The 17,960-nt window shown below is 38.8% G+C and overlaps 1 protein-coding gene across 1 annotated transcript in view; it reads right to left on the reverse strand.

The window, feature by feature from the left end:
• Positions 1–17,960, reverse strand: part of LOC124804820 (sterol regulatory element-binding protein 1) — a 94,471-nt gene that overhangs the window by 67,708 nt on the left and 8,803 nt on the right. The window contains exons 4-8 of the mRNA XM_047265160.1: positions 14,476–14,638; positions 14,151–14,341; positions 13,715–13,987; positions 12,253–12,448; positions 4,211–4,395 (exon numbers count right to left, since the gene is read on the reverse strand). Of these exons, the coding sequence (XP_047121116.1) occupies positions 4,211–4,395; positions 12,253–12,448; positions 13,715–13,987; positions 14,151–14,341; positions 14,476–14,638 (1,008 nt within the window). The remainder of the gene's footprint in view (positions 1–4,210; positions 4,396–12,252; positions 12,449–13,714; positions 13,988–14,150; positions 14,342–14,475; positions 14,639–17,960) is intronic.

A 17,960-nucleotide genomic window follows, 5' to 3' on the forward strand; every position in this document is an offset into this window, starting at 1 on the left:
TAGTGGTTGTAGCTTTGATTATTGCTAACATAAAACAAACACAATTATTAAGGTGTAACAGTGATTTTTTTCCAATCATATAAATTTTTTCAGACAGCATCAGACAGAAAATTTCATTACGTCATGTAACGCATTATTGTCAGTGCCAGACGTGGCAACAACTGCAGTGTGTGGTGTGAGATAAAGACAAAGAGCACAATGACACCAATGGAAAGTATCCTCCACTTCCCTCTCAACAGAATGCATGATGCACCTGTCTCTACCTTGCACAACATTCCAGTATATGGCACCTACTCACACTGAAATTTAAAAACAGAAGACATTGTGATGTTCCTCTTAGATGGACAATTAGGTGTTTGGGGGAGCCCGAGTGTTATTAAAACTTGCTACAGTGCTACTGTGCAGCAGACTATTAACTTCACGAAACGTGTGAAAATTAACCTGCCGACAACACATGAATAACTCCGAGGTTATATGAAGAGTACTAAAGATTACTGTTGCGAGCCTATCTCTTCAGTTAATACTGCGACTCAAATCTGATATCTCTGCATGTCATGTTCAAAGTTTTTGGTAATTTTGAAATTATTTGTGTCTAATAGTGTAACTTAACTTTTTCATAATCTTTGTCAATAAATACGCAGTAAATACATCCCAGAAATTATTTAAAGTAGATTAGCTACCACATCTCCACTTATAGCCACATAGGTAGTCAGTCTGCATGTCTGAATGAATCCAACAGCAATGTAAGAACTGCTACAAGAGACCACGTCATCATGGGAATAGCACAGAACATGCAGGGAGGAGCTCTCAACATTGATCCAACAAGGTGTTAACTTAACTTTTGCATTCTCAAATAGGAAAAAAAAGGCCATTTGTACAGTAAGTCACCTACATCACTTTCTGTGAGCTCATGGCTAGATTGAGAGACTTTTATTGAGATATGGTACCATGGGGGGATCCTGCAAAGTCCATAACTGAAATAAAATAAGTACATGAAATAAAGCATAACCACAACGTGACAGGCTCAGTCACAAAATGATGATGTTATACAACCTAAGATAACTGCAATATGAGGAGGAGGACAGAATGCTACTCACCATAACGATGATCAACTGAGCTGTGGACAGGCACAACAAAAAGCTTTTAGCCAAAGCCTTCTTCAGCAAAGAAAATACACACACATTCACAAAAGCAAGCATCTCTCACACACACGACTGCCACCAACAGCAGCTCCAACCACAATGCGACTTTTACATGAATAGTAACCTGGAACGGGGCGGGGGACGAGGGCGGGGCTGCAACATACAGGTGGGGGGAGAAGGGGGAGGGGAGAGAAGAGTGCTGCCTGGTGGAGCATTCAGACAGTGCTCTTCTCTCCCCATACCCTTCCCCTGCCCCATTCCAGATTGCTATTCACGTGACAGTTGCATTCCAGTCGGAGCTCCCAGTGGTAGTGGTCATGTGTATGTGAGGTGAGGTGTGTTTGTGTTTGCCTGCTTGTGTGTGTGTCGGGAGGGGGGGGGGGGGGGGGGGGTTGCACGCGCGCGCACACTTTGGCCGAAAGCTATGTTTATGTCTTTTTGTTGTTCATCTTTACAGTGATCAGCAATACCTCCTTCTCCCAATATTGTTGACATATCAACCTAGAGTTTCCACTGTTTAAATTTGCTTAACAGCTTAAGATGATTTTAATGTAAAAAAAAAAAAAAGTGGTGGTTCACACCACACTTATCTATGAACAAACCTTTCAAAGTCGTACTCAGGTAATTTCACTGAAGCGCCAAAGAAACTGGCACAGGCATGCATATTCAAATACAGATATATGTAAACAGGCAGAATACGGTGCTGTGGTCGGCAACGCCTATACAGGGCGTTTCAAAAAGAAAGAGCAGATTTCAAACATTTATTTCTCAAAAACTACAAATGATAGAAACACAATTCCAACGGTCCTTCACTCAATATGAGTACCAAATGTTACACAACAAATATCAAAACTGTACCTCAATATGAGCACCATTTGTTACACGACAAATATCAAACCGGTATCTCATTTCTTGCCACACACGACGCAACTGGTCTTTAGTTACCGAATTCACGGCCGCAACAATTCGATGTCGTACCTCTTGAAGAGTAGCGGGCATAGGTGGGACATAAACACAGTCCTTTATGTACCCCCACAAATAAAAATCGCAGGGAGTAAGGTCTGGTGACCTGGGAGGCCACAGACGATGACATTGATCTTGTGCTCCTGCTCTTCCAATCCACCGTCCTGGAATGGTGTTATTTAGGTACCGTCGTACAGGTTCAGAGAAGTGTGGTGGGGCGCCATCTTGCATGAAGATGAAGTGATTTGAATCTTCCTGAAGTTGAGGAAATAGCCAGTTTTCTAACATGTCCAGGTAAATGGTTCCTGTGATAGTTTTCTCCATGAAAAAGAAAGGTCCATAAACTTTGTTTACCGAAATTGCACAAAAGACGTTAACCTTTGGTGAGTCTCTTTCATGTTGAATAACGTCCCTCGGAGTTTCACTCGCCCAAATTCGTACGTTATGCCGATTAACTTTACCAGAAATGAGAAACGTTGATTCATCTGAAAAAATTAATCGTTCGGCAAAATTGTCCTCTTCCATGTCCTGTAGAATTGCAGTTGAAAATTCGAACCTTTTGTTGTGGTCGTCAGGACGCAATGCTTGCAATAACTGCAGTTTGTACGGCTTCATGTGCAGACGGTTACTCAGAACGCGCCATACCGTTGTTTTAGACATGTTTAGTTCGTGACTTGCCCGTGCCGTGGATTTTCTAGGGCTCCTTTCGTAAGCTGCACGGACACGCTCGACATTTTCATCCGATGTGCGTGGACGACCCGTGCTTTTTCGCTTGCAGATGCAACCATCTTCTACGAATCTGTGATGCCACTCATAAATTTGCTTATGACGAGGCGGCTGTTTGTTGAATTGACGGCGGAATGCACGTTGCACACCAACAATGGACTCTAACTTTGCAAATTGCAGCACACAAAATGATCGTTCCTGTGGTGTCGTCGCCATTTTCCTACAAACAAACGCCAGCGCCACTGCGGATTTGCATGGAACTTCTGCGCGGACCATTGAAAAACTTTGAACCTTTCTCTGACAAGAAACGTTTGAATTGTGTTTCTATCATTTGTAGTTTTTGAGAAATAAATGTTTGAAATCTGCTCTTTCTTTTTGAAACGCCCTGTATAAGACAAAAAGCGTATGACACAATGGTCAGATCAGTTATTGCTGCTACAATTGCTGGTTATCAAGATTTAAGTGAGTTTGAACATTATGTTATAGTTGGTGCATGAGCAATGGGACACAGCATCTCCCAGGTAGCAATGAAGTGAGGATTTTCCAGTATGACCATTTCACGAGTGTATCATGAATATCAAGAATCCAGTAAAACATCAAATCTCCCACATCGCTGCAGCCAGAAAAAGATACAGCAAGAACAGGGCCAACAAACACTGAAGAGAATCGTTCAACATGACAGACGGGGAACCCTTCCGCAAATTGCTGCAGATTTCCAAGCTGGACCATCAACAAGTGCCAGCATGTGAACCATTCAACAAAACATCATTGACATGGGCTTTCGGAGCTGAAGGCCCACTCATGTACCCTTGATAACTAACATGACACAAAGCTTTACGCCTCGTCTGGGCCTGCCAACACTGACATTGGACTGTTGATGACTGGAAACATGTTGCCTGGTCGGATGAGTCTCTGTATTGAATGGCTGGACGTGTACGGGTATGGAGACAACCTCATGAATCCATGGGCTCTGCATGTCAGCAGGGGACTGTTCAAGCTGGTGGAGGCTCTGTGATGTTGTGAGGTGAGAGCAGTTGGAGTGATATGGGACCCCTGATATGTCTAGATATGAGTCTGACATGTACTGATATTTACATAAGCATCCTGTCTGATAATCTGCACCCATTCATATCCATCGTGCATTCCAACACATTTGGGCAATTCGAGCAGGACAATGCGACACAGGATTCATGGTGTCAATTGCCTCTAGCACTTCTTCAGACAACAGTCGAGTCCATGCCACGTTGTGTTGCGGCACTCCTGCATGCTCACAGGGGCCTTGCACAATATTAGGCAGGTGTACCAGTTTCTTTGGCTCTTCAGTGTATAACCATGAAGGGAAAGACCGTTAAGGTCTCAAGATTTCAAGTCTGCTTTACCTTTGTTATGTCAAAGTCTGCTTGCTTTCGGTGTCTCCAGAATACAGTTGATGCAGCTGATTTTGAAGGCATTACTGGATCGCCATATACAAATATTTTAATGAGACAGCCAACCAAAATTATAAAATTGAAAAACCACAAAAACAGTGATGTGCTTGTCAAACTCCATATGCCTCCATCAGAACCTACAGGAAAAGAAAAGGTGGATGCACAACAAATTAGTTTTTCAGAGAGAATTAAAGTTTATGTTTTACACTTAAGCGCAAGTAGTCATTCTCACTCAGTTAAAACAATATTAAGTTGTTATTTCATCTTTAAAATCTCTATTAACAGAAAGATACACAAAGTATCAAAATGGCAGTAATATAGCCTCTCATTTCCTACAGATTGTGTGTGTTTTGTGTGATGATTTATACTGAGTTTCCTCTCCTTTAGGAATCTGTATTCTTTGTTATCTCTATTATATTTCTCTTTTACAGCACAGGAACTTTTGCCAGAAATTCAATGGTATTTTAACATTGATTAGCTTTAGCACTAGTCAAACTGTTCCTGTTATGGTGGTTTACAAAGACTTTTCAGATGCACCATAAATGTTGTTAGTCATTCATTCACATATGTTCTGTAAACTGCATCATGAAAGAGAGCTAACTAGGATGTGAAACACATCAAACTGTACTGTAGATCATTCCTGTAACGTACACTAATAACAAATAATACACAGTGTTGAGCTTGTCACATTGATAAATATGGGGATTTATTCTACATTACTTTATACCAGGTGTAATAAAAAGATATGGCCAAACTTCCAGCTAACCTTCCTTGCACAAAGAGGAAATGTGTTATAAGAACATGCGTCTGGAAACACTTGACTTTCATGTTAGAACTAATTTTCTCCTTTTCTTCGTAACAACATTATCACGGGAAATGCACAGAAACAGAACGTAAAAGCAATACATGAAATGTTTTCTTACATGAAATGTTCTGCAGTCAACAGCCAACACCCAGAGAAATGAACGCAGGATGATTTTAGTAGTTTTAAGGTCCTCTGATACTGTGGTCACTGGAGGTGGAGCACAAGATTGGATTACATAAGGATGGAGAATGAAATCAGCCATGGCATTTACCTGGAGTGATTTAGGGAAATCACAGAAAACGTAAATCTAGATGACTGGATAGGTACTTGAACAGTCATCCTCCCAATTCCTTGGCCTCTATATTCTCTTGACTTAAATCCACCAGCATTTTAATTGTGGAGGCGTTTGAAAGCTTTCATGTACAGAACCCCAGCACAAGATGTACAGAGACTTTGTGACTGTGTTGAGGAAGGTTGAGAAACAAAACACAATTCTCCAGAGACACATCAGCACACCAGGGAGTCAATGCAATGACAGGTTGATGCACGTATCCTTGATAATGGAGGGCACTTTGATTATTTCATTTAGGAATGTGTTTCATACTGTGTTTTCCATGATTAATGTGTTGAAGAGTAGGAGAAACTGAGATCCAACTTGAAAATAAAATATTTCTGGATCCATGTCTGTGTAACATATTTCTTCCTCTACATTTACAAATTTTTCCTCATAGATTGGCCACAGATTTTGGTTACATCCTGTGTAAGAAAGTGTATTACAGGAGAAAAACAGCTGCTTTGAAAAAGTAGTGCATGCTCACTGATTACTACTTTTGGTAACTGATTTCTACTTTTGGTAACTTTCCATCTTCAACAATGCAGTTGCTGTTTTCCATAATACTTTGAAACAAAACATTTTTGTAACATCATAAACCACAATCAGCTGTTCATATACTGACAAACTCAGAATCTGTTTAATATGAACATTAGTTTTAACTGGAATTCACATCCTGGAGCCTAAATATCTTGATAAATTATAGATAGGGTGGCCTAATAAGATTCACTTTTAATCTGTTTTTATTATCTGTGGATTTACAATTTCTTTTTCAATGACAACTAGAAAACTATTACACATTCATATTGGAATAAATAGCTCCATTCTGAAAGCTAGATAGAGATGCATATTTAATGGAAATTTCCACAGATTGGACTACTCTCCTAAGGCAGTACGCCCAATCATCCAGACGATTTTTTTTTAATAATGCGTTTCACACTCATGTCACACAAAGAGATATTATTACCTCAGAAAATGGAGTCTAGCCCTGTCCATGTTCACTGATCTGTACTTCTGGTAACTACAAGCCATTTTGATTTGTTTGGTATTGTGTAATACGAGTCTTAGTAAGATTAAGCCATTGTTGTGAATCAGTTGTGAGTCCATCCCATTATCCTCCTCGATGTGTATAGTAGGGGTGTGTTTGTGCCTTTATCAGTAAACTTGTGTGATCAGCAAACATCACAGTTTTTGAAGAGAACTCCAATGTCCTGGGTAAATCATGAATGTAAAAAAAAAAAAAAAAAAAAAAAAAAAAAAAAAAAAAAAAAAAAAAGAGTGGGCCAAGCACCAGACATTTGAGAATATGGACAGTAGGGAGATGAGTCTATAATTATCTCCACATTCATAGATGGAGTTTACTACCTCACGATTCAGTCAGTTGACTCACGAGTGATTATGACATTAATTCAAAAGGGGGAGAGGACTGCACAACTATCTTTAAGATGTAATTTTTTCCGCTCTCTTCAGTTTCTTCCCACATTCTCTGGATAGTAATGCACTCTTTTGGACAGTCTCCAGAGCAGTGAAGTTCTAGGAGATGCCTATACTAAACCAACTAGACTTCCAACATTTGCCTGATTTGGCATGTTTGACCACAGTCCAGTAGATAGTCCTATTATTAACATTACTGTCACCAACACAATCTCTAAAATGCTTTAATTCTGCCCATGTTACCACTGTCTGATCTGTTTGAGGTTTCAAGAGCAAATGTTCCTTCTACATTATCATGTAGCGATATTCACAACTATTACACCAAGGGCTAGTTATAATTTCCAGCCAGGCTAGATGCATCACTGCATCCAAGGTGAAAAAAGTGTAGACACCCCTGACCATTTCTCATAATGCTGTGGCTGTTTTCACACATTTCCATTATGATGATACCATGCATGTTCAGAAAGTAAGTGTACTGGGCTTTTATACTTATTTAGAAAAAGCATATTTGGAAAAAAAAGAATATAGTTGAAACTCCTGTTGACTATTTTTTCAGATAATAACCATCCTGTTCAAAGTATGTGGTGAGCAATAGCACAAGCTTCTTTATGACCTCCTCGAAGAACTATCCCACCAGCTCCTTCTCCCACTTCAGAACCTCTTTCTCCACCTGTTTATTGGCTGAAAATTTAATTCCACTCATGGGTGTCTTCAGGGAGGTGAAAAAATGATAGTCTGAAGGTGTCAAGTCAGGGGCATAGGAGGACAGGTTCAAAACATCTGAGCCGGGGAGCACCTCGGTGGCTAAGGCTGTGTGAGGATGGGTGTTGGTTGGCATTCAACAAGCACACTCCTGTCTTAACATTCCCCTGCTTTTGTTTTGCATGCTCCTTTTGAGTTTCTCTAGGGTCTCACAATATTGTTGTGTATTGAAGGTCTCATCCTGAGAGAGAAATTCAACCAAAATGCTGCCTTTTTACTTACCAAACACCGAGGCCATGGCTTTTCCCCCAAAATTGTGGTTTTAAATATTTTAGCAGATGGGGAATTGGTATGATACTACTGTCACAACTGTCTTTCACACACTTCATTTTCAGTCGCAACAGAACTCAGAAAAAGCTCACCTTCTAATTCAAGTCACTCAAGAAACTTGCGAGCACTATTCACCTGATTTTTCTTGTGCTGCTCTGTCAGATATTTTGGGACCCATCTTGTGTGCAGTTTTTAGTGTCCCAGCATTTCAGTGATTATCTCTTATAAGAGAGTTCTGAAAACATCGCTGAAATTTCATCCACTGTCAAATGGCACCCTCCATGAACAGTTTCCAACTTTTGCACCAACTCATCAGTCAAAATAGAAGGTCTTCCACTCCTCTGTTCATCATGAACATTTGTTCTGCCCCCACTAAACTCCCTAAACCACTTTAACACACTTGTTCTGTTCATAATAACATCGCCATAAATTGTTTCCATTCGTGAAAAAATTTCAGAAGGTGTTACTCCTTCCACAAATAGAAAGCGGTTCACAGTTTCACTCCCACTTGACAGGATTTCTTAACGACATCTCTCACCCTACTGGACACATCAAAGTGATTTTACATTCCCCCACGTGCCTGTGACGCTCGTTCTGGTCACAGGATCCCTTGTACCATCCTCAAAAAATCAACAGCCTGTTATGGTCACAATACACTTATTTTCTGGACATGCATTGTATTTTACTTTAATTTATACAATTTATAAATAGCCACTCAACAAAAAATGCAATTACAAGACTTTTTAATGTTTTGCACAATAATAATACTTCTGAATGCAAGAAATATCTGTGTTGAATATGAATATTATTGAGCTTGCTAAACGTTAAATTACTAACAAGGGAAACTCCTCATCGCATCCCCTCAGACTTAGTGGTAAGATGACACAAATAGCCCATCAAAAACTGAACTCAGATCGAGAATGAAAACAGGAAGAAGGGTTACTGAACTGTAGTTGGGGAAAAAACCACACACACACACACACACACACACACACACACACACACACACACACACACAGTGGGCAGTCCAGGCTTAACACGTGCAACACAGACGCCAGTGAAAGAGCTGCAACATCATGGGTAAGTGGTTAAAGTGCTGGCAAAGTTCAAAACTGCCTCATGCCTTTTGCCTTTTTTCCCCCCACAACATTATGAACTGTAAGTCCGGTCATTAAAATGTTTGTGCTTTTTCTGTGGTCTTAGCAGTTGTCATACTATACAGTGGTTATAGAAGCAGAGTCATGGGGTAAGATTACATTAGCGTTGCAAGTTAATGTGATAAATAGTGCGAGCATGCGAGATACCACATAGAAATCCCATAGAAATGAAAACAATAAATAAAAGGGCATGAACTATGTTACAACAAAGGAATTAAGAGCCAAAACTTCCAGAATGGAATGTAACTCCAAAACAAATAAAAAACATATGTTTTGATGGAGCACAAGCAAACTATGTGATTGTGAAACTGTTGCGTTTATTTGTTGTAGCTTATGTGACAAACTATTATGTTTTCATCATTTCCTTGGGAGTGATCACATTCAAATTCATACGAACACCTAAATCATGCAAGGAGACATATCTCACTCAGTCACTAGACATAGAAAATTAGGAGCATCGAAAATATATACCTATCATATGACACATGTACTGTCACTAATGCCGTATATGACACACCAGGTATGTTTTCCGGTGGAAGATTCAGTTGACTTATCGCCTTGTCGTCAAATGTTTGCGGTTCCCGTTCGAAAGCCACTTCCTTTCGGCTGCTAACAGAGTAGTTGTACAGAATCAGCTCTCATTATAGGTCCCTATCTTATACATCGTAGTTACACCACGAAACAGACACAAATTTGACTACAGCAAAAGAAAAGAATGGAAAAAAAGAAAAAGTAGAAAAGAAAAAAACCATTAATTGCACGAGCAACATCTTTTGCTAGGACCATTCACTGTTCCTAATTTGCCTACTTTTTCACAGTTTAGTACACCTTCTTCCTGCTTTCATGCTTTATCTGTGTTCAATTTTTGATGGGCTGTCCACTGGGCCCTCTTAACACTAAATCTGAGTTGGGGTGGGGGTGGGGTGGGGGGTGGGGGGGTGGGGGGGAGCATATAGAGGGGGGGGGGGGTGCAGTGGGGAGTCTCTCTTTTAAGTATTTTCGATGGAAGATGATGTTTCTTATACGTTATATGGTCACTTCTACAGCACAGACTTAGATTAGTTTATATGTTGTGTTTACTACCCAAGAATAAGGATTTTTTTTTTTTTTTTTTTTTTTTTTTTTTTTTTTTTTTTTTTTTTTTACTGCAATATAGGTAAAGCAATTTTCAACTCCTATTTACTATCACTATTTGACACTTACAAGAGGATCACATGACAATCTGATTTTTGTATTGTTTTATATGTACCTAAAGTAGTTAGACTTAACTCTTAAAAAATTCTGAGAAATTTTGATTTAGAAGCTTTCAAAGCATTTTTAGTACCTTAAAGCACGGTCATATATTCAGCAAACTGCATAGCTCTGTTGTAGAATGTTCGCCTGTCATATGGGTGGCCTGCATACAATTCTAAGCCACAATAAGTTTTTAAACAAAGGAGCACATTTTATGAGCTTTTTGAAGACAAAATATTTAGAGATGAATGAGAGGCCACACAAGAAGTGGTTGTGACAGCCGGTACCAGAAGCACTGAGGACGTCCATCCGCAACAGAAACATCGCTGCACACAAACCAATCAGGCTGCCTGTGAGAATCATGCCTCCTAGAGTGGCAGCAGCACCAGGAAGAGAGGCACATGCTTAAGTAACTGTGCAAGAGCAGAAGTTTAGAGCTGCAAATTGAAAGTCAGTCTGAGTCTTGCTAGCTAATTCCTGCAGAACGTTTATCATGTCTTCAAGTCGTCGATAGAAACAGTGGCCAAAAGACAGACAGTAGTCAGTCTTCAGTGTTAACGGAACAGCGAATAGAATTATCATGTATGGACAGAGATTGTCTGCCTAGAGATTTAACTGAGTACTGTTAGTTTAGAAGAGTTCCTCAGACAATACATCAAGACAGAAGATTAGTTCTGAGCACATTATTTAGCTTATGTTCATGGAACTGTAGTCAACATGGGACAGATAGGCTAAACTTGCATTACCAAAGTTGAGTAATATACTTTACTATTCACCATTCTGTGTTACTTTAATTCTGTGTGTGTGTGTGTGTGTGTGTGTGTGTGTGTGTGTGTGTGTGTGTGTGTGTTTGGGTTGGGGGGGGGGGGGGGGTGTCTGTATAGGTGTGCTGCCCTAGGAACCACGCATCCATCCTACCAGGACACCCGTATCAGTTCAAATGGTTCAAATGGCTCTGAGCACTATTGGACTTAACATCTATGGTCATCAGTCCCCTAGAACTTAGAACTACTTAAACCTAACTAACCTAAGGACATCACACAACATCCAGTCATCACGAGGCAGAGAAAATCCCTGACCCCGCCGGGAATCAAACCCGGGCGTGAGAAGCGAGAACGCCACTCCGCAACCACGAGCTGCGGACACCCGTATCAGCCTTTCTTAGAGACAAGTAAAATTTTCATCAATGTGGAGCCCCTGGTCCACAACATCTTTTATAAAAGATTGGTAATTTGTGATGAAACCTGAATTTTTGTTTGTGATACGCAATTAGAAATAACAAGATGTGCATTTTTCGTAATTGCTAGTTGAGATATATTTGCTTAATTATTTAAATGACATAGGTTTTCAAACAGAATGGAAAAAAGAAAAAAATGACTAAAGCAAGACTCAAATTAGCGATCCATCCGATACCAGACATGAGGTCAATTTGCATTGAAGGAACTAAACTACAAGTCAGCTGAACACTCTACCATAGACTTGTGTTGCCTGTTGAAAAATCTACCTTACTTCAGGGCATTAAAGAAGCTTGGAAATCCTCAAAGTCTATTTTCTCAAGAAATTTTGAGAGTTGTGTCTAACTGCTTAGTGGGATAGGTATTTGCACAAATATAAAAGGTTACAAAATCTGATTGCCATATAGTTGCCTTGTAAATAATTGTATAATGTAGACACTCATACTTCTACAGCTGTAGACACTCTACAATGCAATTTCTAATGAGCTTTTACTTCCACAGCAGCTTTTTAATCACTAAAATAGTCACATTTGGCAATGTTTGCAAATCCATGAAATTTATTTCTAGAGTCTTTATTCAGGCTAGACAACAACAGTGAATTTAGATGCAGAATCTACAGGTAGTTAACAACATTCTGAGTTATATTCAGAATACATAAGCTGACAAAACCAGTATCTGCTGTGAAAGCACCACTTTACACACATTATTTTGCGAACTGAAACACATAAATTAAAACAAATTTTATACAGTGAGAACAAAATATTTACCTTCATCACTTAGAATTGTTCTTCCTACTGTACTTGGTTGGAGATAATCAGTATCTGTGTTCATGTATTTGTTGAGAACTATACCAAATGGGTTAAATGCCATAACAACAAACATGAACATGCAAAGTGTCATTCTGGAGTGGTCAAGCATTCCACTGCTGACCCTGTGCATACAGTCACTATCTTCTTTCTTCATCTGTGAGGAAAGAACAACTATGATATTTGCTGAATTCAAGAAAAGTAAACAAGGATAAAAGTGCATCATGTTTATGAAATCTGGTTGGAGACCTCACTGCAACTCTCTACTGATGAAATGGCTACTCAAATTCCAGTTAAAAATATAACAACTGTAGTAGTAGTAGTAGTAGTAGTAGCAGCAGCAGCAGAAACTTAAGCAGGAAGTGTGTATTGCAACCACTAGCTAAGTAATGAAAAAAATTTATAAAATCAGTGACAGCTTATAGACTCAATGAGAAAAGGACACACACAACGACATACAAGATAATAAAGGGCAGATATTTAAGCTTTAAAGTTTATGACAACAAATAATTATTCTATTTGCTTGGGTTCCTTCTCAATCCTATTAAATTCTTAGTTTTGAGGATACTGAGTCAAGAATTTGAACTGCATTTCTATTTATATGTAACATACATATATACAGCTGCAATGAGCTCCTGAAATTCACATACACTGATTGAAAACTGATACACAATCCAGTTTTTGCCCAATGATGCATAATCCAGTTTCTGCCCAAATTAAGAGTAGATACGCCATCTATTACTGATACAGTTCAAATCTTATAATGTGTGCGATAAATAATATCTGCTATCTCATCATTATGACACAAAATATTCCAGTGTTCAGTTTAGTTTTTCAAATTAAGTTTACTTTATGAAAAGAATTGTCTAGTAGGATTTAACACTGAAATGAATAAATAATATCTGTTGGCTGGTGTGATATGAGAAATAGCACTCAGTTTACATTCTTTGTGACCGTAATTTCTCAACCACTAGCTAAGAGAATGAACACACAACAAATACATAACTTATTACATAAAATAACCAAAAGAAACTTTTACATTTTCACAAGACACTGCAGTAGAGATTGCGAAGGAAGATCCCATCTACAGAGCTGTGGTAACAATGAGGCGTTATTAAATCGCGTTATGTTCTTTTGTTGTGATAGGCCTATGAAGCTGTGCTGCCCAGCCCATTGCAACTGTCAAGGATCAACTTACGCTGACTCGACTATAGCAGTGACACACAAAAAAGTTTAAAATTATGTCTTACGAGAAGAGAGAAGAGAAGAGAGAGTGTAAATAATACCTGAAATGAAAATGTATCTGTTACTTCATTGGTACCAGCAAGTGACTCAAACATATCAAAACCTTCCGTCTGTTAGAAAGCGATATCTATTATACATATGTCTGAAGACATAAGAGTTTAACAAAGCAATAACATACCTCCATTTCAAATGAATTCTCAGGTGATGGTGGTACAGAACTGTCCGAATGAGGTGGTGAAAGCGATGGAGAAGAAATGTCTGACTGTGGTGGTGTAATCTCCCCATCAATGAACATTTCAGACTTCACACTTTCTGGCTTCAGCAGCTCTTGTAAGGACTGCTTCTGAGCACTCATTTTTAGAGACATATTTTCTTGCTTTAACTTTGCATTTGCATTCTGGAGGTATCTGATATAATCAATGGCCTTACGTAAAATTGCTGATTTATTTAACTGCAACAAAATAAATAAAATACCACAATCTGTGACCAATGACATAAAAATGTATTCTGCATTATTGTTATTAGCTATTCCACACGACATGGATTCTGTCGTGAGGAGTAAGATTGCTAATCCAAGTGAAAAATATTTTTGTTCAGGAATGTTAAGTACCAACCTTTGCATCAACTCCGACTACAATATTTTTCAATTCAATAATTTTATCATTTATGCTTGTTCGATAGCGTCTTTCAATAGCATTATGAGCACTTCTCTTTACTTCCTTCACCTTCGGTTCTCGAGTAGTTGGAGTCACAGCTGCTATTCCATTGAGAGCAAGTTTGTCAGTGTCCAGCACAACTGGAATTCCTGTAATTGTTATTATTAGTGATGAAATACATTTGACAGGTCAAGTAAAAGCACAAATCAATGAATGAATCCGGACTATTCAGTTATGATATGAGAGTGTAATTAAGAAGTGGTGCATCAAACCAAGCCCTCACCTGTAGCAAGAATTGTACCATTGGCAGTATTTACTAGTGTGTGTATTGAAGTTCCAGCAGGAGAGGGACTGGTTGTTGAGCCCGTTACATGTGACGTAGTGTACATGACTGCTGTTGATGTCATCTGTGGTTCTGATTTTAAGAGTTGTGTTTGGAGAAGTACCTATAAATTGAGATCCAAGAATGAAAAGTGAATATAACCCATAAACCTCTATACAAATAAATTTGTTCTCAGAAAAAAAAGTAACAGTATATGACTTAATTAGTTGCGAACTGTTGGAACCAAAATAATTTTGGAATGGTATGAGAAGTTAGGGCAGATGGGGGGTGGGGGGTTAAAAATGATTCTTATGAGCTGTTGCTCACTAAGTGCAGAGGGGGACACCCTAAAGCCAGGAGAAAAGTTTTAAAAATCTTTAGGAACAAAATTTAAAAGTCTCTGATGCTATTTATACAAATTCCCAATCTACATTTTTTTCTTTTATATGAGTATAATGCGCAACAAATCACATATTTTAAATACAATTTATTTCCCGTACCAGAAACTAGTTTTCACGCCACTGCAGACTCACCATCAGATGAAGGTGTTACAGGAAGATAACACAACCCCTGTGCAGCTGGAAGCTGTAGTCGTGCTGGTGGATATAACAGAAATTCAGTTACAGGTAACAAAAAGCTCATAAAATGAAAAGGTTATTACACCTTGCGTGTGTAATGAGCTGCTTATTCCACAAACTACTTCTTGCCAGTAACTAAATTTCCATTTAATCTGCCTGTAACATGACCATAGCATCTAGCTGCACATGTTTGAGTATAACCAGCACTGTTACACCTCCATTTGACAATAAGCTTGCAGCAGCTTGTAATCTAGTTAATGACAATTGTATCACAATTAAAGAAAGTGACTTGTTACATATCATAAACAAATAAATCACCAGAATAAATACCACCCAATATTACTGTACACTTATAATGAGAAGCGTAGGAAGAAAATTAATAATATTGAATGATCATACTGACTGCAGACCGCTTTAGGCGTACTTTGTTAGAAAAGCACATCAAAGTTTCTGAGATATGCACTTTCATTTCTCATCTCTAACACACAAACAGTTCAAGTGTGATCCTACCAACTTAGTACAAAATTTTAAGACTAGTGTAAGAAACATAATCACAGCTTGAAGAACATCACTTTGTAACTAAAGAAAATTATAAAAATTATTAGTAGAGTTGCACTTTGGAAGTATAGTCTGTAAATTTTGTAAACACTATTTTATGGAGTAAATCTAATCATCTTAGACAAGTCACAATGCCTTAGGGAAACACAGAGACAGTCTCATAAACATTATGTTTTTGTTATATATTTCAGCCTCTGATTGCATACATGGTCTCTCTATCGGTTTCAACTTATTACCAAATCATCAGATGATTCTCTGGTGTTAACTTGGCAATAACTCAAACCCAACAAAATGGTATCATATAAGATCTTGAGGCTGAAATATATAACTAAAAATGCATTTGTGATTGATCAGTATACGCAGTTGCTGGCATTGTCAAAATTTCATCAGTGAAACTGGTGGTCAATGATTTGAATGCATCATTATTTATGCCAAAGTCGTCATCTGGAAACTCAGTTTCATTTGTCTAACTCTTAACTCACAAGGTGAATTGCCTGTAACGTATACTACGAGGTGTGGTCTCCAAGACCCCTATCTTTAAACCCAGTTTTAAGCTGTACATCATTTGAAAATTTAATTCATGTTATATAACGTTAATGGTTACAAATATATAAGTGTTGTTTTAATACCGGTATGTTGTTGTTGTGGTCTTCAGTCCGAAGACTGGTTTGATGCAGCTCCCCATGCTAATCTATCCTGCGCAAGCTCCTTCATCTCCCAGTACCTACTGCAACCCACATCCTTCTGAATCTGCTTAGTGTATTCATCTCTAGGTCTCCCTCTACGATTTTTACCTTCCACGCTGCCCTCCAATGCTAAATTTGTGATCCCTTGATGCCTCAGAACATATCCTACCAACCGGTTCCTTCTTCTTGTCAAGTTGTGCCACAAACTCCTCCCCAATCCTATTCAATACCTCCTCATTAGTTATGTGATCTACCCACCTAATCTTCAACATTCTTCTGTAGCACCACATTTCAAAAGCTTCTATTCTCTTCTTGTCCAAACTATTTATTGTCCATGTTTCACTTCCATACATGGCTACACTCCATACAAATACTTTCAGAAACGACTTCCTGACACTTAAATCTATACTCGATGTTAACAAATTTCTCTTCTTCAGAAATGCTTTCCTTGCCATTGCCAGTCTACATTTTATATCCTCTCTACTTCGACCATCATCAGTTATTTTGCTCCCCAAATAGCAAAACTCCTTTACTACTTTAAGTCTCTCATTTCCTAATCTAATTCCCTCAACATCACCCGACTTAATTCGACTACATTCCATTATCCTCGTTTTTCTTCTGTTGATGTTCATCTTATATCCCCCTTTCAAGACACTGTCCATTCCGTTCAACTGCTCTTCCAAGTCCTTTGCTGTCTCTGACAGAATTACAATGACATCGGCGAACCTCAAAGTTTTTATTTCTTCTCCCTGGATTTTAATACCTACTCCAAATTTTTCTTGTTTCCTTTACTGCTTGCTCAATATACAGATTGAATAACATCGGGGAGAGGCTACAACCCTGTCTCACTCCCTTCCCAACCACTTCTTCCCTCTAATGTCCCTCGACTCTTATAACTGCCATCTGCTTTCTGTACAAATTGTAAATAGCCTTTCGCTCCCTGTATTTTACACCTGCCACCTTCAGAATTTGAAAGAGAGTATTCCAGTCAACATTGTCAAAAGCTTTTTCTAGTCTACAAATGCTAGAAATGTAGGTTTGCCTTTCCTTAATCTTTCTCCTAAGATAAGTCGTAAGGTCAGTATTGCCTCACATGTTCCAATATTTATATGGAATCCAAACTGATCTTCCCCGAGGTCAGCTTCTACCAGTTTTTCGATTTGTCTGTAAATAATTCGTGTTAGTATTTTGCAGCTGTGACTTATTAAACTGATAGTTCGGTAAGTTTCACATCTGCCAACACCTGCTTTCTTTGGGATTGGAATTACTATATTCTTCTTGAAGTCTGAGGGTATTTCGCCTGTCTCATACATCTTGCTCACCAGATGGTAGAGTTTTGTCAGGACTGGCTCTCCCAAGCCTGTCAGTAGTTCCAATGGAATGTTGTCTACTCCGGGGGCCTTGTTTCGACTCGGGTCTTTCAGTGCTCTGTCAAACTCTTCACGCAGTATCGTATCTCCCATTTCATCTTCATCTACATCCTCTTCCATTTCCATAATATTGTCCTCAAGTCCATCGCCTTTGTATAGACCCTCTATATACTCCTTCCACCTTTCTGCTTTCCCATCTTTGCTTAGAACTGGGTTTCCATCTGAGCTCTTGATACTCATACAAGTCGTTCTCT

This window comes from Schistocerca piceifrons, chromosome 7 (assembly GCF_021461385.2).
Source record: "Schistocerca piceifrons isolate TAMUIC-IGC-003096 chromosome 7, iqSchPice1.1, whole genome shotgun sequence".
Lineage (NCBI taxonomy): Eukaryota > Metazoa > Arthropoda > Insecta > Orthoptera > Acrididae > Schistocerca > Schistocerca piceifrons.